Here is a 25,772-nt window from a genome sequence, read left to right on the forward strand (position 1 = left end):
CCCTAGTGTCTTCAAGATGCCAGACTCATCTGCTAAACTGTTAAATAATACAACTTTAAATTCCTTTTCATCTGGCAGTCTGCTGCTCAGATCCAGTTCTCATCAAATGGTGTTCATAACAATTTGGTTGGGGGAGGATCAAAGAGAGGGAGTATGTTGCATGAAGACGGATTCAAAATCTCAAGTTTAAAGCAGATTTTCAATCTGTAGTCAGCAATAATGCAACTGTTATAATTCAAGCATCCAACTTTTATGAGTGCATACTTCTTGGGTGCAGTCACAGGCAAACGGAAGGATTTGAATGACTACCTCAAAGGCACTTGTGGAAGCTAACATTACAGTGAAGTAGGATAACTTCCCGGTTGTAGCACACATACCGTACAAGTGTCCAGTCTGGTTCCACGCCATCAATCATGACTACATTGGCGTGGCCACTCTAGTTTCGACAGGGGAAAGTTAGGAAGTGGGATCTGGAGGGTTTTTACTGACATTACAGAAAGTGACAGGATCTTATTTTCGAGTCAACTTTTGAACACTTTTTGAAACAAGATTTAAGCACTGATGACGCTTCCTCTGTTCCTCCCAGAAATGGTGGAAGAACTGGGATGGGAGAATCCTGGGGCTAACATGGATAAGTGGGTTAAGGATATACAATGAAGCTACTGTTGGATGTACTAAACATTATATCTTGTTCTATTTAAAACATTTTGAACCCTCATATTAAGTAAATGCATGAAAGTCAGTAATTTTATTTATTCTGTTTATAATTGGCAACCCTGGTTTCAATCCATTAGTGATGAAAAATAGATCAGATTAGGTACTATCCATTAGGATTTACCCAGTAATTAGGTGATGAAATCACCTAATGCAGTAACTGCAGTGTGAATTAACAGGAATTTACATAGACATAAATATACACCCAGGTCTCATATAAATGTGAGGATTGCATTCTTAATTCAAACTCATGCAGTGGTAGTAATAATACCATTTACTGAGGGTCCACTGAGTTGCAAGGTATGACCAAGCTTTGGGGAAAGTAATAGAAACTGAAGACACATTCTCTGCTCTTAAGGAGGTTACACTCTAATGGGAAAGATAGATATAATTATTTATAGGAGAATCAGAATAAATAATTGAAAGAGGAACAGGCTAGAGGCAAGGAGACCAATGAGGAGGCTGATATAAGCTATAAGATATAAGCTGATCCTACGGTTAGACCAGTAGGATCCCAGGCCTGGTAGAGGCCTAGAGCCCCACTCCGTCCCCCAACCCAAGAATCTTTTGGAACATTCTGGAAGGAGGTGGGCTGTACTGCCAGTAGTGAGAAAGCATTGTGGGAGTGGGGGTGAAGGGGGTCGAGCAGGGTGTAGGGTTGGCTTCTGCTAAGCACAGAATGAAGGGAAGGCAAAGTTGGGGTGCTACTTTCCCTTTGTCTGTGAGGTTCTCCATGCCTGCTCCCCTGAGACCCAGCCAGAAGAGGGTCTCTGCCAGGCCTGGGATCCTACTGGTCTACCCGTAGGATCATCTTATATCTTTACCTGGTGTAAAAAGAAAGCTAGAGAGGACTAATTTGATTATTATCTTAATTTGAGGGTAATTTTAATCTAAACCTATTTTCCCAGCCTTGTCTCCAAGATAAGCTTCATACAAACACGGCATAGCTTCTGTTCATCCAATTCGCAGCTTGCCTCGGACTGTCCTAAACTTCGGTGTATTTGAATATTAAACTTTTAAAATGTTTAAATAGTTAATATTAATTTAAAATCTACAATCCCAGATTTTAGTATTTTTGTTGCAATCTTTGCCTATTTGTGTTATTAAATCCCAATTTTTATCATTATCTTGTGTGGTTCAGTCATGGATGCTGGACCTACACAGAACTCTTCATTGCACCCTGGACTTCAGTAACACTAAATGTTGGTTGGCTCATTTTGATCCTCTTTTGTGGCTTTATAGCACCGTGGTTCCAATCTTAATCTCCAGAAGAAAAAGCCTCAGGAAATTTAATGCTTTAATACTGAATGACAGATAATCAGAATTTGAACCGGAGGAGAGGTTATCTGGATGGAGAGGAAGGAGAAGAGATCAGAAAATTTTTTAGAGGATGCACTGGCAGGATTTGGCAATGCTGGCTCTCCCTGGGCCCAATGCCACGTGCAAGCACAAAAGTATTGTGCTCCCCTCCGCACCACCTACATCAATGATTTCTTTTGTTATGTGTTACAAGGCATCCAAGTAGGTTGGTGTTGTCAGAAGAACGATTCCTAATTCCCCGGCAATGTTCAGCCGGAGAAGCAGCGTGGCTCAGTGGAAAGAGCACGGACTTTGGAGTCAGGGCTCATGAGTTCGAATGCCAGCTCTGCCACTTGTCGGCTGTGTGACTGTGGGCAAGTCACTTAACTTCTCTGTGCCTCAGTTCCCTCATCTGTAAAATGGGGATTAAGACTGTGAGCCCCACGTGGGACAACCTGATTCCCCTATGTCTACCCCAGCGCTTAGAACAGTGCTCGGCACATAGTAAGCGCTTAACAAATACCAACATTATTAAAATAGGTTCTGAAAAAAATGAGTTGTGGAGGAACCAGTGTCCGTACACATACATTCAAAAACTTAGAGCCAAATTTTAAAACTGATTTCTAAGTGAATTGTAGGTATATGCCCAGACCCAAATGATCACAGCATATATAATTCAGAAATACAGCCTGTCCTGCTTGCTGATGTATGCCATATCTCCATAACGTTATGTCTGATTACTGCAGGAAAGACAGTTTCCACCTGATCCCACTTCCCCAACTCCTCCCAGAACATACCCTGATAGCCAGGTTTTCTCTGCTCTACCTGGAAACAGTCAACATTGGCAATGCCACAGAAAATTGCTAAATATGGCTCTTGTACCTCATCCCAATTCTTTACTGCTTTCAGGAGAAGTGAAGAAATCACCATTTCCCAATGGTGAAAGAGGAGGTTGCTCTTGTGGCCCCTAAGGATGAAATCTGAATTCTACCACCAGCTAAAAAAATTTTGAGATTTAAACAACTTGTATCAATTTTCAAGGCAACAGGTGAACTTTTTAAAATGATTGAGGAAGATTCTGATGGAGTGGGGAGTTCAAAACAGTGCCCAAGGTGTTCAGAAGGACTTAGCCTATTATAAGGTGCTTTACGAAGAGAAGGCTGCAGTTCAACCTATATTGGACAAGGTTTTACTTTTGCAGCTTCCTGTAAAGATTAATGAGTCCTTATTACAGCTCTTTATTAAATGTTCGGATGATACCATTTGAATTACTTAGAGAATAATATTTCAGTGGTAATTAATGCTAAAAAATATTACATGTAAAAGAATTTCATGTTTTTCCAGAGGTTCTGCAAGTTCATAGGAGGACATGTCCTTGATACAGTCACTCAGGATTCATCCATATTTTCATCCATATTGTAACTGTACTGTGGGACATGACCGAAATATATTCCAGGTTACTGCCACCCTTTAATACCTATAATGCAGAGACAGAGAGCTGAAATTGTTTGATATAGCAATAATCTAATGCATCATTGCAAGGTGCTCAAGCAGACAAAGTTATGGTCCCTCCACTGGCTACAGACTGGGGATTTAAAAGTGTTTCAACATTTTTCTAAAAAAGAAATGTATAAAAATGATTGCAAGAGACTAATGGAGAGAGTTTAAGAGTATAAAGAGGTATCCAGAAGGAATTAGCCTGCTAAAAGGGACTTTTCCTAAACTGAAAAAGTTCTTCATTAAAGTAGGAAAATCACTACTACAGTTAGCAAAACAAGTTTTTTGTTTTTGTTTTTTGCTGGCCCCTTCAAAGACTCATAATTATATTATGAATGATATTTATTTATATACTACAACTCTTCATTTAGTTTATGTTGAGGAGCTAAGATTGCTATTATTTTGGCAAAGATTAAACAATAGTTAAGAGGTGTTTATTATTTCTGTCCATAGCACATCGAAGAACTTAAGACAACTTTTCCAGAGGCTCTGTAATAAATTCCAGTTTAGGATATGTAAGTATATGGGAAACTGTACCCATGATCAATCAATCAACCATATTTATTGAGAACTTACTAGATACAGCACACTGCTATAAACACTTGGGAGAGTAAAATACAATTGAGTTGACTGCTATGATCCCTGCCCACAAGGACCTTACAGTCTAGGGCGGGGTAGAGTCATTCATGAAGTGACATTTTCGTGATACATAACCCTGCTGTAACATGGGGTGCACCTGAACTGAGCACTTGAGGGAATGCAATAGTATTACAATACATGATTACTGTCCTTAAGGAATAAACTACCTGGGCAGACACAAAATAAATGACTAAAACTTGTCCTTCCCCTTCTCAAACTTTTCCTCCTGACTTTGTGTGTTCTGTCACAAGAAATTCTCCAGTGGAACAACATGGTGTTTAAGATGCCAATCCCTCTTCCTGGAGATTTTCCAGTTCCCATTTAAGAACTAAACCCATAAGAGCAGAGAAAATTCAATTGAGTTTTTAGGGGGTATTTTAATACTGAGATGAGAAATTCTTTTTGGCCCCCAAAGGTCCCACATCCAAGAAAGAATCACTTCCCAGATTCCAATAATTATCTATTGCATCTTTAGCACCAGGAATCCCAGAATTGCTAAGAGAAATCCCCATCCTTTTGAGATGCACAACATACTATTAATGATATAGAAGAATCAAAATGGTAGTGAAGGCTGCCAACAACAGTGCTCCTTAGGACAATAGAAAGAGGTCAACATTCTGATCCTTTCAAGTTTGGGGTCAGAGGGATTCTCACATTCTTCCACTTTTGCCTCCAATTTGAAGGTTCATTTGTCTGCTGACACCACTGACCCTGAAATCCCACTCCCAGACAGCGTCAGCCCTGTGGACATCTGAGCCAGACATGGGCATTTACCCAAGCATATACATGGGAGCATGGAATTTGTAGGAATAATCCCATTTTTTTCCTTGTCTTTGGTTGGGACTCTCCATGGGTGAGAAAAGAGGTAGGCCCTGCCCCCATCGAAATCAGGAAGCTTTCTACCCACTTCTCTGTACAAGTCTCAGCGAGCCATATCACACTGCTCTATGAATGCCAAGGTGGATGATTCTTCTCAGGGAGCTTATATTTGCAGTTGGACAGAAATTAAACTAAAAACTTTAACATTAAATGCCATTAGCCATAGCCTACAGAGCAAATCTGATTACCAGGCATTTACTTCCTTTTGAGGACTAAATAGTTTTATTAAACAGAGTCTACAGCTGTCAAACTTTTGGCAGACTGCAAGAAAAATAAGACTTTAACTGTCTCTATTAAAGATTAATCACATAAGAGCTTTCCTTTTTTACTCCATGAGCTTCCTACCAATAAAGAACATTTTCTGGAGGAGCCCTTCAGGTTGTTCTGCTTTTTTGGTGATGTACAACATATGGTTTCATTTCCACTTACGATGAGAGAATAACCTTCGCTTTTCAACTGCTAACATTTCATCCGCCAAACTAACTCTCTTCCCCTCTTCAAAGCCTAATGAGAGCTCACCTCCTCCAGGAAGTCTTCCCAGACTGAGCCTCCCTTTCCCTCTGCTCCTCCTCCCCTCCCCATTTCCCCTTCTCCTGCCCTATGCTCTTCCCCCTTTCCCTCCCCTCAGCACTGTGCATATTTGTATATATTATTTATTACTCTATTTTCTTAATGATGTGTATGATTCTATTTATCTTGATGATATCTACGCCAGACTACTTGTTTTGTTCTGTTTTGCTTTGCTCTCTGTCTCCCCTGTTTAGACTGTGAGTCCGTTATTGGGCAGGGATTGTCTCTATCTGTTGCCGAATTGTACATTCCAAGCGCTTAGTACAGTGCTCTTCACATAGTAAGTACTCAATAAATACGATTGAATGAATGAATGAACATTTCCTTCCGCACCACAATCATAGCCACCTAGGACGAATCACTGGGCCATTTCTCATAATTCCAGGGAGTGTTTTTTTTCAAGTCTAACATCCCCACCCACAACAGGGCCATGTTTGCCAATTGTTCAGCTGAAAGAGGTCTAAGAGGTGGCCTTCTCTGAGCCACTTGTTAAAAAACTACAGAATCCCAGAAGGGACGTCTAGTTCACTGTACTGCCTCCCGGCAGTTTAACCCTCAAATCTAGAAAAAACATTTTATCTCCCCTTTTATATAACGTGATTATATGGCAGTGACTTTCATCATGTTGGAATACACTTGGAATGAATACTTTGGAGCCCTAACCTGCTCCCAGGGATTTTCCTACCTTGGTGACACAGCAGATAGAAGACTTACTACTTCTTCAAATTGTGTTTCCTCCTTTGGGCTTTCCTGACCAAAAATTAACCTGATTGCCCTGGGCAGAAATTACTCCCTGGGCAGAAATTATTGCCTTACAAATTAAGGCATGTAAGACTATCAAAGTCTTTTAGTCAACACTGAATAACACTGCACTGGGAACATAATTGGATGCTGGTTAGTAAACCAGAACATCTTCCCCAGGAGGGAAAACAGTCCTGTAATAATAATGTAAGTAGTAAACTTATGGGTTTTATTTTTTGTGTGATATTTGTTAAGCACTTACTATATACCAGGCACTATTCTAAGCACACTGGGGTAGAAACAAGGTAATCAGGTTAGGTACAGTCCATGTCTCACATGGGGCTCACACTCTTAATCCCCATTTTACAGATGAGGTAACTGAAACACAGGGAAATTAAGTGACTTGTCCCAGGTCACCCAGCAGACAACTGGAAGAGCCAGGATTAGAACCCAGGTTCTTCCCAGGCCCGTACTCTATCCACTAGGCCATGCTGCTTCCCTTATATGTCCAAGAAATGAGTTAGGTACTGGCAGGATGGAGCCCCGTAAACCTAGAGTTACTCCTATGCAAAGTTCAGGTGTGCACATTTATGGCATAAATATTAAGGTTGTTGCAATAGAAAAAGCATGACTGACAGGACAGAGAGTATGCTGGTGGCATTAGGTAAATCTATTCATTCATGCAGGTTCTCTGTCCAGAAATCTTTGTGTCTTACCTAAAACTTTTTCTTTGTGCATAACAGGAGACTTTAAAATCATCATGATCCTAGATATTTAGCATTTCTCAAACTTCCTAACCTTTCCGACATTCCCTCTAAAGCCCCTAACTTTTGATCTTGTAACCGATTATGGCCTGGTTATCCCTGAATATTTCTCTTTACTCATATTTTCAGACCGCATGACTTCCTTTAATGAATTCCATATGTTTAGCCTTCACTGCTTAGGAAAGCAGAAAACTAGTATTGTGTGTTTTTGCAAATAATTCAACTTTGTTCACCTTGAGATAGACTAAATCAGATTAAATTGGGCTCATGGAAATCCTCAGAGGGTTGTGGTACAAATTTCTTTTGCAAACTTTTTTTAATGGTATTTGTTAAGCACTTACTACGTGCCTGGCACTGTACTAAACACTGGGGTAGATACAAGCTACTCAGGTTGGACACAGTCCTTGTCCCCTGTGGGACACACACTCTTAATCCTCATGTTATAGATGAGGTAAACGAGGCCCAGAGAAGTTAAGTGACTTACCCAAGGTCACATAGCAGGCATGTGGCAGAGTTGGGATTAGAAGCCCTGCCCTGCCCTCCAGTTACTTCCTCCTCCTAGTCTGCCTAGATGCTAGAGATGGCCCATAGTCTACCCAATCTGGAGAAAAAAGTGAAGAGGAGTTAAGAATCAGGGATGACTGTGGGAAAAGGCAGAAATGATCTCTATCAATCAAAATGTATGGGTTTCTTGACTGGTCTGGGGGCAAGGCAATGATGTGGTTTCCTCTCACATTTGTTTCAGATACACAGCCTAAACCACAAGGCTGCTAGACATGTTAGCTTCAAGTTTATCCAGTATGAAGTTATGTAAAATTTGACTGCCTTGTGTAGAACCAATGAAAGGATCGGGATCATGGTGGCAGGAGGTGCCATGTACCCATGGATCTTAAAACATCTACAGTCCAGGGCAGACAAAATAGCCAAGGTTATTGAACAAAAGGATTTCTCTGTTATGCAACAGAAATAAACTGATATTCATAAACTCACAAATGGGTCCATCTGCCACAGGGTTTATTAACATTCCTCATCCTTCAGCAAAAGGATCACTTGGGGCTTTAGTAATGTTGACAGTCTCTTGTGGTTTTTGATCCCACCCATGATTCCACTCCAACACATGTTGTTTGTGACCAAAAATCTGCCTGCTGTCACTAAATCCTACTCTTTCCCCAGCTACGATCTGAATAATAAAAGTGCCTCCTACCTACCTCACAAGGTTGTTAGGCAAATTACTGGAGAGCTTGAGGAAAAAATACGTTGAAAGTGTTATGGTGGTTAATGCTACTATGGATGAATTTATCTGGACAGAGACACAAATGTTTCCTTTTCCTAGACTTATGATTTAATTCCTTGTATAATAATGACAAACAAGTGTCAAGCCTGAACCCTGGATTTTTTTTAAATCCCTAATCTAGCCCTTTTTGTGACTAAAATAACTAATTTTGTCCTAATTCATCAATTACAACATAAAAAGAAAACTGTCCATCTTAGTCAACTGAGTTGTCTCCAGGTTCTGTTAAAAAACAATCCAGTGTGGGGGTGGTAACACAGACTCTGATTAGAACTTGGGTTGGAAAAGCACTTTTATAGTTTGGGGAGGATCACTGAGTTTGTGCATATCCTAAAATAACAAAAGAATGCATGTTTCTTTGACATTTTTAAGATTAATACCATTATCTTTTGGCTACATCTTTTTGGGAGCATGCCTCTTCAAAGTAAACATTTTTCTGACTCTGCTCCAATAAACTGCCTGAAGGAAAAGATCCAAGTGGTCTTTCCATGTGAGCTGTCAGCCTTCAGTTTCTCATTACTGCCCCTTCAGAACATGGAGCTCCCTCTCTGTGACCCTGCTAGATGGAGAGGGATGGAAGCCCCCCAAGATCTGGTTTACATACATCAACCCTGCCCAGTAAATGATCCAGGAGAGCAGGCAGCAGGACACTTCCCTGCGTTCCCTATCTCCAACCCATTTCCCATGGATGCCTTTACCTTTCGGTTTTCTTGATCAGAACAGCCCGGAAGATCTGTTCCTGTGGAGTCTTCTCTCTCTCATTGGTGGGCTGCACAAAGGGGTGGAGGGCTGCCAAAGCAAAGCCCTGCTGGTAGAGCTCCTGGAGCTGGGCGGGAAGGTCACGCCAAGAGGACAGTCTCGCAGCCGAAGACCTGGGAAGCTCCGCTGAGGATCAAAACACACCGATCAGTAGTCTCATCCAAACAAACTGAAGGTCTCAAACTGAAAATTACACCTCTTTTTCTGCAAATCCTCTCCTCACACAGAGTCCTCCCTCATTGTGGCTTCAGAGAGAATTGGGTCTTTCCAACACAGTTTCTCTATGTTTCTTAACTGACTTTCTTCACAGTCAAATGAAATAGCCCAGGGTACCAATTATGCATTGCATTGGCAACCTCATCTGAAATGTGCTCCTCTCCCTTGATCCCTAAACATTCATATATATTCTCTGTGTGTGTGTGTGTGTGTGTGTGTGTGTGTCCTCTCTCCCACTCTTTCCCTTACTGTCCAACTTTTTACCCAGATTACGAAACTCTGGTGACATTCTGAAGGATATTTTACATCAGGCAGTTCAGTTACTGCTCTTATAATAATAATAATTAATAACTATGGCATTAAGTGTTTACTATGTACCAACCACTGTTCTAAGCACAGGCGTAGATACAAGGTAATGAGGTTCTCCCACGTGGGGCTCACAGTCTTACTCTCCATTTTACAAATGAGGTAACTGAGGCCCAAAGAAGTTAAGTGGCTTGCCCAACGTCACACTGCTCTAAAGAATAATTCCAAGTGAGACTCAAACATCCTGGAGTCAAACTGAGTACCGCAGCGACTAATATTGGACACTCCTGGGCAGTCAGGCTGAAAGAGAAACATTTTAGCATGTAAAGAGGGTTCTGGGACTGTGATAGAGATCATGTGGATAAAAATACACAAGACAAGGCAGCTAATAAACAATGCTGATCCCCTCAGAATCCCTTGACCCTGGAAAGAAGTCAAATGTTTCACAAAAGAGTTCTTCCAATTATGGTATCTAGGCTGTGCGGAGGAAAACAGATGCATGCTTCCTCTGATAATGAGAGTTTACAAGGCTACTGTACTAAGATGGCTTTCCCCGGCATTTCCCAATCATCAGGCTATTTTATCAGAAGCATCCGAATGCATTTGGAGAGGTTTCATCCGTTGCACTGCTGATGCCATTTTCTTGGATAAATAAGAATTATTATCTGAAGGAAAGTCTGCAAGTTATTAAGCACTAGACCTTGAACTCACCCCCAACTTAAAGTCATGTCAACTAATTTCCACAGCTTGAACTTTCTTTAAACCTGTCATGTTTTTCATATGCCCTTCTAACTTAAAAAAAATACCTAGAAGAACAGAAACCATGATTGTTCTGTGAATTCTTCACTTCCCAGATTCCAGTAAGAGGAATATATTGGTTAGGGGTTTTTTTTCCTGCCTCTGCCCTACTCTGTCAACAAACAGGTCAAACAATTGGATTCCAGCCCTGAGACTGTGGCTGCTGGGATGAGATGCTTCCCCCCGAGAACATGAAATTCTTTACAAAAAAAGTATTTTAAAATCCAACAGACTGAGTTTTTTTGTTTGTTTTTAGGCAGAAAGGAAAATGCACAAGGGGCAAATAAGAAAAGAAAACTTTAAACTAGTTGAATAACTTCCGGGTATGTAACATCACTTAGAATATATAATAAATTTTTTCAGATTCAGCGTTTAGGTAGTCGTCCTGAGAATATAAATACAGTACTAAATTATGGGGGTCAGACCGGCTTTAACCTGTGCGCGTCCCCTGGGTAATGTACACTTTTTTCTTACGCTCAATTTTCCAGGCGTATGAGAATAAACAAAATTAATTAATTGTAACGTATCTAGGAACCTTTGAAGATGAGAGTCTGTTTATACAAATGTGTGAATGAACCGCATTTTTTGTCATTAATATATTCAATTTTGAAACATTCTTTTCAAGACTAAAAAACTCAGATTCTAATACTCTCCATAAAAACCCAACTCCAAAGCACCAGCCAGTATGCTGGAGGCTGAGCTGCACAAGTTTGACATTACTCCTTATTTTTTAAATTCTTTCTGTTTCTAGTCTTGCTTAACAGTAAACAAATGTAAAATAAACAGTTTAAAAACTAATTGGAAAAAATAAAAGTCATTTGGCAGTGCTAGTCTGTCTCTGGTTCAATTTCCAGAAATTCCTGAAAAAACAGATTTGCTGAATTTTCAACTGGAAAAATGAGACATCAATCCTCTCTTTCTTGGTCTCTCTCTTCTTCACTTTCTCGTTGCTAACCCTTTCCCACTGCTCTACTTCTGGGTCTGCAGCCAAAAGATGAGCTACTTGTTGGGGAATATGAGCCTAAAGATCTTAGGGAATGAGCAGAGTTTTGAAAACACTCCCTATAAAGATGTCCTTATTTTTTAATAGGTCTTGATATGATAGAACAGCAACTCCACCCTATAACCCAAAGATTTCTCTACCCCCATGGGGGAAAGTACCGGATTTTCCCTACAATGTCATATTACTGCCCAGAAAGGAATGAAATCCTCTTCATCCTCTCACCTAAACCTTTCTAAAGGATACCAGAGAGGCCCAGAAATAGTCAACAAGCAATAGCTTTACTGCTTTGAACTTTAGTATGCAGAAAGTATTGACTCAGGCCTAAGAAAAAGATATTACTGCCAACTCCTATTGTGCATTTTCTCAACATTACAAAAGACAGAACAGCCCTCTGGCCTAACAATGTGCTGTTTTGCCATACACTCTGTTACAACTAACTTAATCACTCAAAAGTTTTCCTTCATTTTTCTTACTGTGCTGGTCAATGGGTTCAGTCAATCACAGTAAAACTCCCATAAGAGAAAGATGTCATTCCCCCTAAGTAATTTCTGGTGATAATGCTCTTGGGGGACACAGCACAGAACACAAACACACAAGCAAAATAAATGTCTATACACACACACATATATACATGGATTTTGCACAATATATAATTATATATTTAATATATATTTATTTATATCTTTTTCTTTTAAGTGAGTGCCTGAACCACCCTGATTACCTTGTGTCTATCCCAGCATGCAGTAATGTGCTCAATACATTGCAAGTGCTTAACAAATCATCATAATCAATGGTATTTATTGAACTCTTACTGCATGCAGAGTACTGTACTACACACTTGGGTTGAGTACAGTACAACAGAGTTGGTAGACAGGTTTCCAGACCACAGTGAACTTAGAGTTTGGAGGATGAACCTACAAATATGGCAATAATAATTATTATTATTATTATTATTATAGTATATATTATATAATATATATTATTATTATTATCATTATTACGGTTGAAAGCTACTCCAATGGTCAAATACTCAAAGGACAAGTAAAGTGAAGAGCAGAGTCAAGACTGTATCTACACCTGCCAAGGGAAAGAGTGGGTGAAAGCAATTATCTATCAGCAGCAGTGCTAAGACCTCTTGGGTGATGTGCAGTCCCCAGTTTACTAGCATACAATCTCTCTCACCACTCAGGGAAGGAAACGGAAGTATCACACAACAGACTCAGAGTGGAGAACTAAAATACCACCTACAAGGTCAGAGCAAAATAAACTTGACCAAACCCCTTTTACAAGAATGCCCAACCAATAGATGACCTCGTCATCTTTAGGTGACTGAACAACGCAGTGAGCTGAGTGCTCAATGTTGTTAACACTAGTGTGGCTGCTGCCAGCTGAAAAGCTAGAATCTGGGTTATTCAATCACAAAACAGCTGATAGTGGGAGATCAGAGTCATCATCTTTATTACTGAGCATCTGTAATGTGTGTAGCACTGTGCTAGATGCTTGTGTGGCTTAGACAGTCATGGCTTCTAATCCTGGCTCTGCCCCATGTCTGCTGTGTGACTTTGGGCAAGTCACTTCACTAGGCCTCAGTTACCTCATCTGTAAAATGAGGACTAAGACTGTGAGCTTTTGTGGGACAAGGACTGTGTCCAACCGAACTTGTATCTATCCTTAGCGCTTAGAACAGTGCTTGGCAAATAGTAAGTGCTTAAGAAGCACCATAATAATTATTATTATATTATCATCATGATACATGTTTTCACTTTTTGTGTTGGTGAAAATTAGAGAATGTTCTTCAGGTAATGAGAGCCTACTCGGCTACAGCACAATGTGATGACAGAAATACAGTTTTGCACAGAACTAGAAATAGTGAATACTATAGTGGGAGTTCTCCTTAACGCAGAGTTCTCCACGAAAGAGAAGTGGGTGTACATTGAAAACGGACTAAAACACACTCCTCGTCCAAATACAGTTCACAATCTAGGCAGGGCATTAAAGCAATTGCTGCTCACAAGCTGCTCTGTGCAACAATTAAATCTCCTCCTCTTCCTTCCTCTCGTCTTCCTCCCAGGTCTATCCAGATTGGCTCTCTATACTGATTAGAATCATCAAGTAATTGCTCAACTCTACATTTCACTTTGACTGTGAACACCCAACCCAAGATCAAAAAGGGAATATGTTAAGATCATTTGGCTATAAGGCTATTTGAGAAAACTATCTGATGGGAATACAAAGTTAACTGTCATGGATTGTATCAAGCGACTATTTAAAAACTCGATCATTGTGCCCTGGATAATGAGAGGTCAATACTGAAAAAGAGAGGAAGTCAAGGATTTTACTCACAGAGGCACAGTGGGGGAAAAAATATGTCGACAAGAAAAATGGACAAAATAGGATGCTGTCTTCCATATATCTTGTTGGGAGGAAATAGGCTTGTTTGTGTTCAATACACTGGAGGAACTGGCTAAAAGTATTTCATCCAAGTGAAAATATGACCTCTCTCCTTTGGCAAGATGGATAAAATTTACAGTGAGTTGATGAATGCACACTAGCCACTAAACTAAGCTGCCTGGAGCCTGCTTTTGCCTACAACACAATTTGTCCTCAAGATTTCAACCCTTTTGAGAAGAATTTGGTTGTAGACCTTTTTCTGTATGGCCAAGCACTAAGTCCACTTCCAAGAATTATCTTCCTCCTCCCCCCATTTTTTTTTTGTCCTGAGAGTATGTACTGGCAGGATATTGCTAACACAAAGGGCATTTGGAACAGGACTATAAACAATACCTTGGTGTCCCTGTTCCACAAAATGCCTACTTGAACCTTCTGCTCTTCACAACTAGATTGTTAGTTCCTTATGGATAGGGAATGTATCCTCCAGCTCTGTTATACTGTAGTCTCCCAAGTGCTTAGTACAGGCCTCTGCACACTGTAAGTGTTCAATAAATACCAATAATTGATTGACTGCACAGGGGTAAACAGCAAGGTGGGGAAAGATGAAGAAACCAAGGCGCGGAGAGGGGGACAAAAGGATCTCATTGGAAGATGGGATTTTTGGAGACAGACAGGTATGCAGGGGTACAGTCAACAGTCAAGACTCAGCAGTCATTCGTTAGGTGCAGGAGAGAACAGAAGGACATTAGTTCAGGCATACTCCCTGCCCACAATAATAATAATAATAATGGTATTTGTTAAGCGCTTACTACTTGCCAGGCACTTTACTAAGCACTGGGGTGGATACAAGCAAATCAGGTAGGACACAGTCCCTGTCCCACATGGGGCTCACAGTCTCAATCCCCATTTGACAAAGGAAGTAACTGAGGCACAGGGAAGTGAACTGACTTACCCATGGTCACACAGCAGACATGGGGCGGAGCCAGGGTAAGAACCCATTACGTTCTGACTCCCAGGCCCAAGCTCTGCCACTAAGCCATGCCACAAGGTGAGGGATTAGGAGAGGTGGATGGAGGATAGACCCACGGCAAAGGATCAACAATTACAATTCATCAAAGAGGAGAAACAGATAAAATGCAACAGTGGAATAGTTTTAATGGCAAGAAATTTAACAGTAATTTAGTGTTCTGTCCCCAGGCACCTCACCACTCCAAGCAAAAAAATTTTTTTTTTTAAAATGCCCAAACCTTCCCAGCATTAGAGTTGTTGGCACAGGGTTGCATTATGTTTATGGCGGGGGGAAGGGGACCCTGACCCAATCCCAGGGCAGTGCTTCCTGTGAAGAACCCCAGATCCCAAGAACTGGGATCTTGGGGGCTAAAACAGCTGCAGATATGCAGATTTCACTCGCCCTCTGTTCCTTTGAGGCCAGAACTTCTCACCAGAGATGAGGCAGGAAAGGCTTGGGCTGACCTGCGGTCCTGCTGCTTTTGCAAGACCTCTGGCCTGCCCACAGGGGAGGGGGGCCAGAGAAGGGATGGAGATCAAGATTAAAGGGAACCCAATCCTGTCCAAACTCCTCAAACAGTTTTACACCTACTATCTCTACTGCTTCTCCCCGGGAATCCCTTTTCTAAAGCTCAATATTGTGGTTTCCATCCTCTCCAAAGTCATCAATTACCTCCTTCTTGCCAACTCAAATAGACTCTGTTCTCTCCTAACCCTCCTCAACTCCTCCGCTGGTTTAGGCACCGTGGACCACTACTTCTTTCAGAAATACCACTTAAAAGTAGGGGAAACGGAACTTGAAAACATTATTCCTGACCACAGGATGGATCCCCCCAGTCACTCTTCATAATACAAGGCAGGAAAAGGCATGAGTCTGACCAGTTCATCTCATTTCTTATGCTCTTAGTCTTGGTGCCAAAGAGAAAACTCTAACATGTAATTCCTTCCTCAGTCAAGTCTTTCCCTGGACAACTGAAATATCTGTTACTTCTTTTCTTTTGAGTCAACCAATTAGAATACTCAAGTCAGTATTTATCAAAGCGATTCCAATAATCAGTAAAAATAAAACAAAAGGAGAACCAAAAGACAATGACACCAACACTGAAGTCTGTTTTTGCGACATCACAGGTCAGCTTCTACTTTCCTATATATTCACATAACTTTCACAGACAGAAGAGACAAAATCATATGTTCAGAAACAATCTAGTCCTGGATATATGAACAAACTCTTACATTAAGGAATGTTTCCTTAATTCACTGTAGTTGAAATATACAAAATAAACTATCCATGGGACCTACCCAACACTCCCCATATTGTAACGCTATATCTTATTAGTCAGTGATATATTGTTTAAAAAAAGTTTTATCAATTCTCAACATCAGAAATGGACAGTGGGACCATTTTTTTCTTTTGTGTTCTAAAAATGGCTTCCACACCTGCCTTCTCAGCTTTGCATGAACAATTACTACATTCATGCACAAAACTCCTAAATTGGTACATGGAAATAGAAAATTGTGCATACAAATTGGGCTGCTTCCTGCTCAGTGAACCAATCTGCATGCAAATTCATCTGCACTCATAGATTTACTCTTCTGTACATGGACATGCAGTGCCTGGGGAGCAGCTAGATTTCCAGAATTCTCGGAAAAATTAGAGAAATGTATTTCTGATATTGTTCTGTCCATGAGAGCCTTTATAATTCCTCACCCCTGCTTTCTCTAGCTCCCCTTTATCACAGTATGCTCTCTCAGAGTGGTAACTGTGTCTCTCCATTCCCGTATTCCCAAAGTGACTCGGGCAATGCCAATCACCCCAGAGGCCAACAAATCCTGTTCATTGACTCAGTACGACAAAGAACAATTTGTGAGAGCATTCATGAGGGAATAAGTGAACAGAGAAATGACCTGTGTGCATGTAAATGGAGCAATATGATGGAAGAGAGAGAGCATTTGTAAATATCGCCAGGTCTTTGAGTAGACCAAGTATAAATCACGTAGCCCAAACCAGACTTCAGTCAATGGGAGAGTTGTGGGAATGGCAGGTTGGGAGTGAGATAGGTGGGGGGGCAAAAAAGGAATAATGGGAAGATTTATACCTTGCAAAATCTTGGTGAAAATGGAGTCTGCTGAATGTTAGCAGACATTTTAGTTTTACACTACATTTTAGTTTTTAGACTAGTTCCCAGAACCACTTTGGGAAACCCCCTCGTTCCCCCCTACCCAAAGACACAAATGTATCATTGGAGGTCCCACAAGCTCTGTAAGGAATTAGTCTCCCTGTCACCACTGCCTAACCTCAAAATTGGAACTGAGATGCTTCACTAGGTGACCAGACTTTCCAAAGTTCCAGATTTCCCGAAGCAGATTTCCAGAAGCAGCATGGCTCAGTGGAAAGAGCATGGGCTTTGGAGTCAGAGGTCATGAGTTCGAATCCCGGCTCTGCCACTTGTCAGCTGTGTGACCGTGGGCAAGTCACTTCACTTCTCTGTGCCTCAGTTACCTCATCTGTAAAATGGGGATTAAGACTGAGAGTCCCCCGTGGGACAACCTGATTCCCTTGTGTCTACTCCAGCGCTTAGAACAGTGCTCGGCACATAGTAAGCGCTTAATAAATACCAACATTTCCCCAGCTGCCCACTTCAGGTTTCTGAGACATGTCTGAAGAGGGGGGAAAAACCCAAAAAAAATTTGAACGAGATGTCTGTGCATCTCAAGAGATGAGGGGGACTATGTAGTGGGGAGCAGCACAGGGGAAAGACAAGCGAGGCATTAGAAAGGATAGGGGGTCGCCAGATGGGATCCAAGGCTGGGGTAGCTCCCCAAAGGACCAAGCCTGCCACATGGCCATGGGGTAGACGCCTCTACACTCCACAAGTTCTGCTTCAGAGTGGGACCCTCCTCCTCCTCTCACAATCCAGGGAGCTGAGCTGCTGTGCTCCATCCTGGGAGAGAGACCTTGGAGTGGCAAGTGTGCTATGGGCAGAAGCCCAGCAGCAGAGCCTCCGCCTTCCAGACTGTAGAGGTGGAGGACCCCTAGAACTTGGCAACTTCCAAGCTGGCTCCAGTGCTCTGGCCCACAAGGATGGCGGCCAATGGTACACATCGACCCACTACTGCCTTCTCTCTCCCTCCCTCCCTCTCTGCTTTTCCCCTATTGTTTTTCCCTTTGCCCCATTTATTCCCTCTCATTTTCTTTGTCCATCCCCAGCTCTTTACTGTGTCAAGTTGGACACAGTCCCTGTTCTCTATGGGGCTCACTGTCTCGGTCCCCATTTTACAGATGAGGTAACTGAAGCAGAGAAGTGAAGTGACAGGAGAGAAGTGGCAAAGCTGCCAGTATTAGAACCCATCACTATAATACATCCAATCTGGAGCTGGACTATAGGTATAGCAGCATGGCCACACAAAAGCCTGATGCTTGATCTGCCATATTCTACACTGGACAGGGTATATGCAAATGATGGAAACCTTTCTATAGCTTTGTGGCCATGTCTGCAAACTGATAGAGAAATGTGCTGGGACAAAAAGAACTGGTTTCTGCAGGTGTTGGTTTCCATTTCTGCATACAGGAACCGATATTTCATCAAAATATTTGTTTCACACTGGTGATGTCTCTGCTTCCCAACCCCTCGTCAAGATAGAGAATGGGGTTTTAAAATAGGGCAGTAAAGATCCATCAGAGTGTGAAACTCCACCCCTAGCCCAGATCCCTGGCAACCCTACCTGCCTTACTGCCTATTCAATAGCACTCTCTCCCTAGGTAAACCAACATGGAACCATTCCTATGTAAACGGGAACAATCATAACAATACAGAAATAGAACACTGCCTGGCCTAACTTCCAGTTCAAGGGAACAGGAAAAGCGAAAAGCATAGGTAACTAAAAGACAGCTCCGACAGGCTAGTATGGTCACTGCTCAAAAGGCCCATCCAGAAGAGGAGCCAGCTTCTCAGTGGTGCCCTTGTACCACCACAAAAGACCATAGAAGTTTCTGTGCACATCCTGGGGTTGCAGACTCAATAGTGCCCAGGGGGACCTGTGCATACACACATTCACCAATGTGTATATAACTCCTCTGCAGGTCAAATCTGCACTCAGCTGCAAGGGACAAACTATTCAGGCCCTATTTTCTTTGGGCTTACCGTGAGCTCCAAATTTTCAGCCTACACATGGCTCTCCCAAGCCTCTGACTCTTGGCAAGTGTTGTAACTAAGCAGGGGCAGGCGACACAGTGTCTCAGGGCAGAAAAGAGTATGGAAAGTGGCCCCAAATAACCCTTCCTCCCCCTGCCTTCTACTCCTCAATTTTGGGAAAAGAGGTGGAAGATGACCAGTGAATGAGATTGAGAAGGACGAGGCAGAAGAGACCCAGTAGCAGCAGCGTGGCCTAGTAAGAAGCAATGTGGCCTGGTAGTCAGAGGGACCTGGGTTCTAATCCCAGCTCTGTCACTTATTCTTTCATTCATTCAATCATATTTATTAAGCACTTACTGTATGCAGAGGACTGTACTAAGTGCTTGGGCGAGTACAACAATAAACAAATTCCCTGCCCACAATGAGCTTACAGTCTAGATAGGGGGAGACAGACATCAATACAAATAAATATAGATATGCACATAAGTGCTGTGGGACTGGGGCGGGGGAAGAGCAAAGGGAGCAAGTCAGGGTGACATGGAAGGGAGTGGGAGATGAGGAAAGAGGGGGCATAGTCTGGGAAGGGCTCTTGGAGGAGATGTGCCTTCAAAAAGGCTTTGGGGCCAGCGGGGAGATAATTGTCTGGAGGATTTGAGGAGGGAGGGTGTTCCAGGCCAGAAGCAGGATGTGGGCTAGGGGTCGGCAACGAGACAGGTGAGATCAAGGCACGGTGTGTGACCATGGGTAAGTCACTTAACTTCCGTGTGCCTCAGTTACCTCATTTGTAAAATGGGGGTTAAGAATGTGAGACCCACATGGGACATGGATTTTGTCCAATCTGATTAGCTTGTATCTATCCCGGCACAGAAATACAGGTCCCAGCACATGGCACTTAACAAATACCATAAAAATAAACACATGAGGAGAGTACTAGTCAGTGAAAGCAAGGTAAGCTAGTGTTTCCACTAAGCATCTTGAGAACAGAGTTCATGTCTACTAACTCCATCGTACTCTCCCAAGCACTTTATACAGTGCTCTTTCTGCCCACAGTAGGTGCTCAATAAATACTATTGTTTGATACCCCTCTTCCCAAGCTCAGAGAAGACTCTTTGGACTGGGTCCCTGGGATGGCTGGCAGAGGCCCAAGAGCACACCAGTTGCTCCATACCACCTCTCAGGGTGCTTTGCAGCGGCAACAGCTGGAGCCCCCAGCAAGTTCAAAAAAAGACCGTAGGGACATGCAAGCTCCAGGCACCACTATCCCCAGACCCACCCTGTGAGCGTTTCCAAATAAAACAATAAAACCCCTTGCTTCATGGATATCCCATTTTTTTCTGACTGCACTAACTTCCACTGGTCCAGAATTCAGCAAAACAAAAACATTTCATAACCTTCAACATTAATCTTTCCTGACCCTCAAGACCCCCAAATAGTCTTTCTCTGTCATGAATCACTTGTTGTGTAATGGCATGAGCTCTTGTTCTGTCCAGGTCACAGCCTTTGCCTTTATGGATTCTTTTCACAAATTCAAAAGGAATTTTTTCGGGGGAGAGGCGGGGAGGGCAGAGGGGAGAAGGGCAAGAGAATAGATTTTCCTCCCAGCTAGGCACCTCCAAGGCTTCCAGATCCATGCTCCCAACCTGCTACCTGATCCATCTTACCCTTCAGAAGCCAAATCCATCTAAAGTCAAGAAGTGGGGACAAGGCAAGCAGTACCAGTTTTGCATCAGCAAGGGGGACATGGGGGGAAGTGGATAAGGTCTGGGAGCCAGGGAGGTGGAGGAGGGAGAAGAGCATTTGACAATAGTCAGGGGCAACAGAGTAAGTCACTGATCCCCAGGTGATGATTTGTCATGGATCCTGCAAAAAACTCAGTAACGAGGACAGGGATCCTCCCTGCCTGCTTCCTTTTCCCTTGATTTGCCAGATGAATTATGTTACATTCCAGAAATACAAGTTTGCCCTCACATATTTACCCTCTGCATTAGTGGATTCTGTTTAAAGTTCAATGTGGTTTTGCTTTTCCCTTCCTGTTTTTCCCTCTCTGATTCCTCCAAGGTCTTCCGGGGATCTCTCCCTCTTAAATTATCCTCTTAAATACTCCAGTTATCATCATTGTGAATTATATATGGAATGTAAATGAGATAATTTAGAAGCTGCCAAGGAATAAGGGGCTTCTAGATCAAATGGCTTAGAAACACGAGGCAAACAAGCCAGAGAAAGGTTGCCAAAATTGAAAGGTGACATACTTTATTTCATTTTTCCTTTCCTTGTGACCTTGTTCTCTAGTTCCTTGGCTCAGTGGAGAAACTTCTATGGTGGAAGGGTCCATGAAGGAAATGGGACTTGAGTAAGACCATGAAAGAAGGAGAGGAGGCAAAATCGTGGAAGAGCAGGAGAGAAACCATGTCTCTTCCAGACAACGCTGCTCAACATGTTATATGAAATATCCAGATAAAGCAAAATATATTAAAAATAATAATTATGAACTTAGTACAGTGCTCAGCAGACGCTTAAAGTGCTGGGGTAGATACATCATAATTGGGTCAGACTGCATCCCCATCCCACCTGGGCTCACCAGTTAAATAGGAAGGAAAATACAAATTGAAAATAGGCATTTCATTCTCATTTTACAGATGAGGAAACTGAGCTGTGAAGAAGGTAAGTGACTTGCCCAAAGTCACATAGCAGATAAGTGGAATACCTGGGATCTGAACCCAGGGATCTTGATGCCCAGGCCCGTGTTCTTTCCACGTTCTTTTCACGGAGCCACACTGCTTCTCAAGTCAACACATCAATTGTATTTATTGAGCACTTATGTGCAGGAGACAGGAGAAATAGAGGTGCTCCTTTTTTCCACAATACAATCCTGGAATAGCTTCCAATAGACTTCAAGCAAAAATGGTATAATGTACTTCTGTCCACGCAGAAATCCTGGAGGCTCTATCATAGAGACCATTCTCTATGTTGTTTGGATTTGTACCTTTCTACATATAATGCTACATTTCTTTGTTTTATTACCTCCATAGGGTAGTGTGATTCTGATTCTTCCCTCCTAACTTAGGAGAGGATGAGTAATATGTCCTCCCAATTCACAGCACAAATAGCATGTCCTTTAATACAGAGCAAAAACAGCATTTCCTCCCAAAATAGACCACCAATAGCAGACCACCAATAATAATAACAATTATTATGGCACTTCATAATTATGGTACTCATTAAGTGCTTATTATGTGCCAAGCACTGTTCTAAGCACTGGGGTGGATACAAGTTAGTCACGTTGGACACAGCCCCTGTCCCACATAGGGTTCGTGCACTTAATCCCCATTTTACAGCTGAGGTAACTGAGGCCCAGAGAGATGAAGTGACTTGTCCAAGGTCATATAGCAAACATGTGGCAGAGTTGGGATTAGAACCCATAAGCTTCTGACTCCCAGACCTGTGCTCTATCCACTAAGCTCCATCCATGTGGCCTAGTGGATAGAGAAGCAGCTTGGCCTAGTGGATAGAGCATGGGTCTGGGAGTCAGAAGGACCTGGGTTCTAATCCCAGCTCTGCCACTTGTCAGTTATGTGACCCTGGACAAGTCAGTTAACTTCACTGGACCTCAGGTACCTCATCTGTAAAATGGGGATTAAGCCTGTGAGCCCCATGTGGGACAGGATCTGTGTCCAACCTGATTAGCATGTATCCATCCCATTGATTAGAACAGTGTTTGACACATAGTAAGTGCTTAAACAAATACCATTATTATTATTATAACATACCAATAGCAATAGCATGCCTTTCCATCACAGAGGGAATGGACTTCTCCCTCCCCTCCCTTCTGGATCTTCCACAATGCCACTGCTACAGCCACACTCTCACCTGAGGGTGTCTCCTCAAACATAATTTTACAAATTCCCAGGGTATTTTTACCTCTCCTATTCACTTAGCTGCTTAATCTTCTAAGTTTTGATATTCACTCCTTTCTAAAGAAGCCAGTGTGATTTGCTGGACACCATTAATGCTTTGGTGCCCAGAATCAAATAGTTGTAGAAGAAAAAATATCCTGTGAATGAGACTGATAAACAAAATGGTTAAACTTTCTTTTGATAAGTAATCCATTGTATTCAGTTCGTTTCCTAATGCCATCTTCAGAACTTTTAAAAGGCAATACATTTTTAATTGTTACCCTTGTTGATTTTTCAAATCTGACTACTGTTCAGATTTAATCCTGTTTGAATGTCCTCATTCTTGATTACATGGGTTGATATAGGATCCACCAAGCCTTTAGTTTAACTAGACAATACTCCTTACTAGCCCCTTAATAACTTAACTAGACCAAATGAAGCAAGGTACATTTGTTCATCTGCTCATTTTTGGGTGGCTTCAATTCACATTATCTTTGCAATTTGTCTTCCCATTATTTCCAGATTTGTGTATGTTTTCCATATTATCTGACCTACTTTCTTTAACTCTTGGTTTGTGGAGGCCCATTTAAAAGAGAGTTCTTTTGAGAGCATATCTTATGATTTCTCATATGTTTGTTTTTAACTTGGGGATAGAAATTCAAAGGCTGGAGGGTTCCGGGCTACTTTTTCATTTGTTCATTAAAATTCTTTCTTCTTTTTTTTTTTTTAATAATTCTCATACCTAAAATTAAGGTCTCTCAAAATCATTCCTCAGGCATTTAATGACATTTTTTATAATATGGATTACCACAGATTGCTTATTCCCTTTCTCTATAATTGGCTTGTCTATTCTGCCTGTACAACATTTCTCATAACTGCCCTTTTTGATCATTAAATCCCTGACCCACATCTCTTGCCTTAACTACTCTTAAACAATGTTTCCTGGCCTACTGCCCTTTTTGACCATTAAATTCCTGACCCACATCCGTTGCCTTAACTATTCTAAAACAACACCTCCTGGCCTACCTGCTTCTCATTCGCCACACTCCCGTTTTAAGAGCTCAACCCCAAATGGGGGCAAACCTCTCCCAGGGATTAGTGCAGTGCTCTGCACACAGTAAGTGCTCAATTCATACTACCACTACCAACAATAAGTGGATCTCCCACTGTGTCACCATCTGGGCCAGGGTGTTTCAGGCCCCACGCATTTTGCCTTCATTTAAAGAGCTAGGGGGAACGGCTGTTCATACTCCTTCACATTTTGGACAGTACTCCAACAACAATAAAGACATCTGATTAAAATTAAAAAAAAGACAAGTTTATTTTATCAGTGAAATCAGTACTAGAGTCACGATCAGAAGAAATAAAACCTCTCTTTACAACATGCTTATAGTAATGGGCTTTTTCTACAGGAGGCAGGGATAATGAAAATAGCTAAGAAATTCCTATAAATAAAATTGTAATAAACCAGGAGAGTTTTACTACTGGCTGTAATGCAAAATAAAAAAAACAAATAAAAAATGGTTAAAAAGCAAGTCTGATTTTTAAAATTTAATTATAATGATGTTGTTAATAAACACTTAATGGAGAAATGATAGTCTTTATATTCCAAGACAAGCATATAAAAAATAAATTACACAACTGCCTTTCTAAGTTTCCTCTCTGAATCAAAATGATCTGATGTATGTCTACACAGCCAACCCTTCCTTTACTTGGCACTAAGTGCAGAGCCCACAACAGGGGTGAGCAAGGGCAGTGGTGAACAGGAGGCTATGCCTACATTTTAATCATTTATATGTCCTCCACTCTTCCATACTGCCTGGTCCTCCCCTCCTCCCAGGCTCCTCTCCATTCCTACTGTCCCAGAGGCGGCTATAAACGTGACATGTAGCTCACTTGACTTTCCATGTATGACCCATTCCAAAGAACACCAGCACTGACCAAGCATCTAACTAGTGTACATTATTGTACTAACTGAGCACTTGGAATTAGACAATAAAATTAGAAAACAGTTTCTGCCCCCAAACAGCTTACAATCACATGGGAAAGATAGGTGGACACCAATTATGCATATACAATCGGAAAACAGATACAGCAGGAAAACAAATACATTTATAATAACCCAAGCAAAAAAAATGAACAAACTAAATTTCAGGCTTCAAGATCAGCAATGACTTCCTCATAGCCAATGAGCTATGTTCTAATCTTCCAATTTATTCATTTATTCAATTCATTCAATTCAATTGTTTATTCATGCATTCAATTGTATTTACTGTATGCAAAGCATTGTACTAAGCACTTGGGAGAGTATAATATCATAACAAGCAGACACATTCCCTGCTCACAAGGAGCTCACATTCTAGAGGGGGAGACAGATATTAATATACATAAATAAATTCTCATCTTCCTTGACCTGTGGGCAGGGAACATATCAATCAACTCTGCCATACTGTACTCTCCAAAGCATTTAGTACAGTGCCCTATGCACAGTAAGTGTTTAATAAATACAAACGATCATTTGACTTGTTAGCTATGTTCAACCCTATTGGCCACTTCCTGGAAACAGTACTGGACCTTGGTTTCACCAATAGGACACTCTCATGGTTCTCCCATCACTAACTGCTCCTTCTCAACTTCATTCACTGACTTTACTATTATTATTATGGTATTTTTTAAGGATTTACTATCACTTTTCTAAGCACTGGGTTAGATATGTTAATCAGGTTGGACACAGTCCCTATCCAACATGGGGCTCACAGTCTAAATGGAGGGAGAAGGATTTAATCCCCATTTTAGAGTTGAGGAAACTGAAGTACAGAGAAGTTAAGTGACTTGCCTTGTGTCACCCAGCAAGCAGTTGACAGAGCCAAG

At 41.6% G+C, this 25,772-nt stretch overlaps 1 protein-coding gene across 9 annotated transcripts in view; it reads right to left on the reverse strand.

Moving 5' to 3' along the window:
- Positions 1-25,772, reverse strand: part of RFTN1 (raftlin, lipid raft linker 1) — a 163,645-nt gene that overhangs the window by 81,010 nt on the left and 56,863 nt on the right. For all 9 annotated transcript variants that reach the window (XM_029070774.1, XM_029070775.2, XM_029070772.1 and 6 more), the window contains exon 3: positions 9,093-9,279. In XM_029070774.1, coding sequence (XP_028926607.1) covers positions 9,093-9,279 — 187 coding nt within the window. The remainder of the gene's footprint in view (positions 1-9,092; positions 9,280-25,772) is intronic.

The sequence above is a fragment of the Ornithorhynchus anatinus genome, chromosome 8, assembly GCF_004115215.2.
Source record: "Ornithorhynchus anatinus isolate Pmale09 chromosome 8, mOrnAna1.pri.v4, whole genome shotgun sequence".
Classification (NCBI taxonomy): Eukaryota; Metazoa; Chordata; class Mammalia; order Monotremata; family Ornithorhynchidae; genus Ornithorhynchus; species Ornithorhynchus anatinus.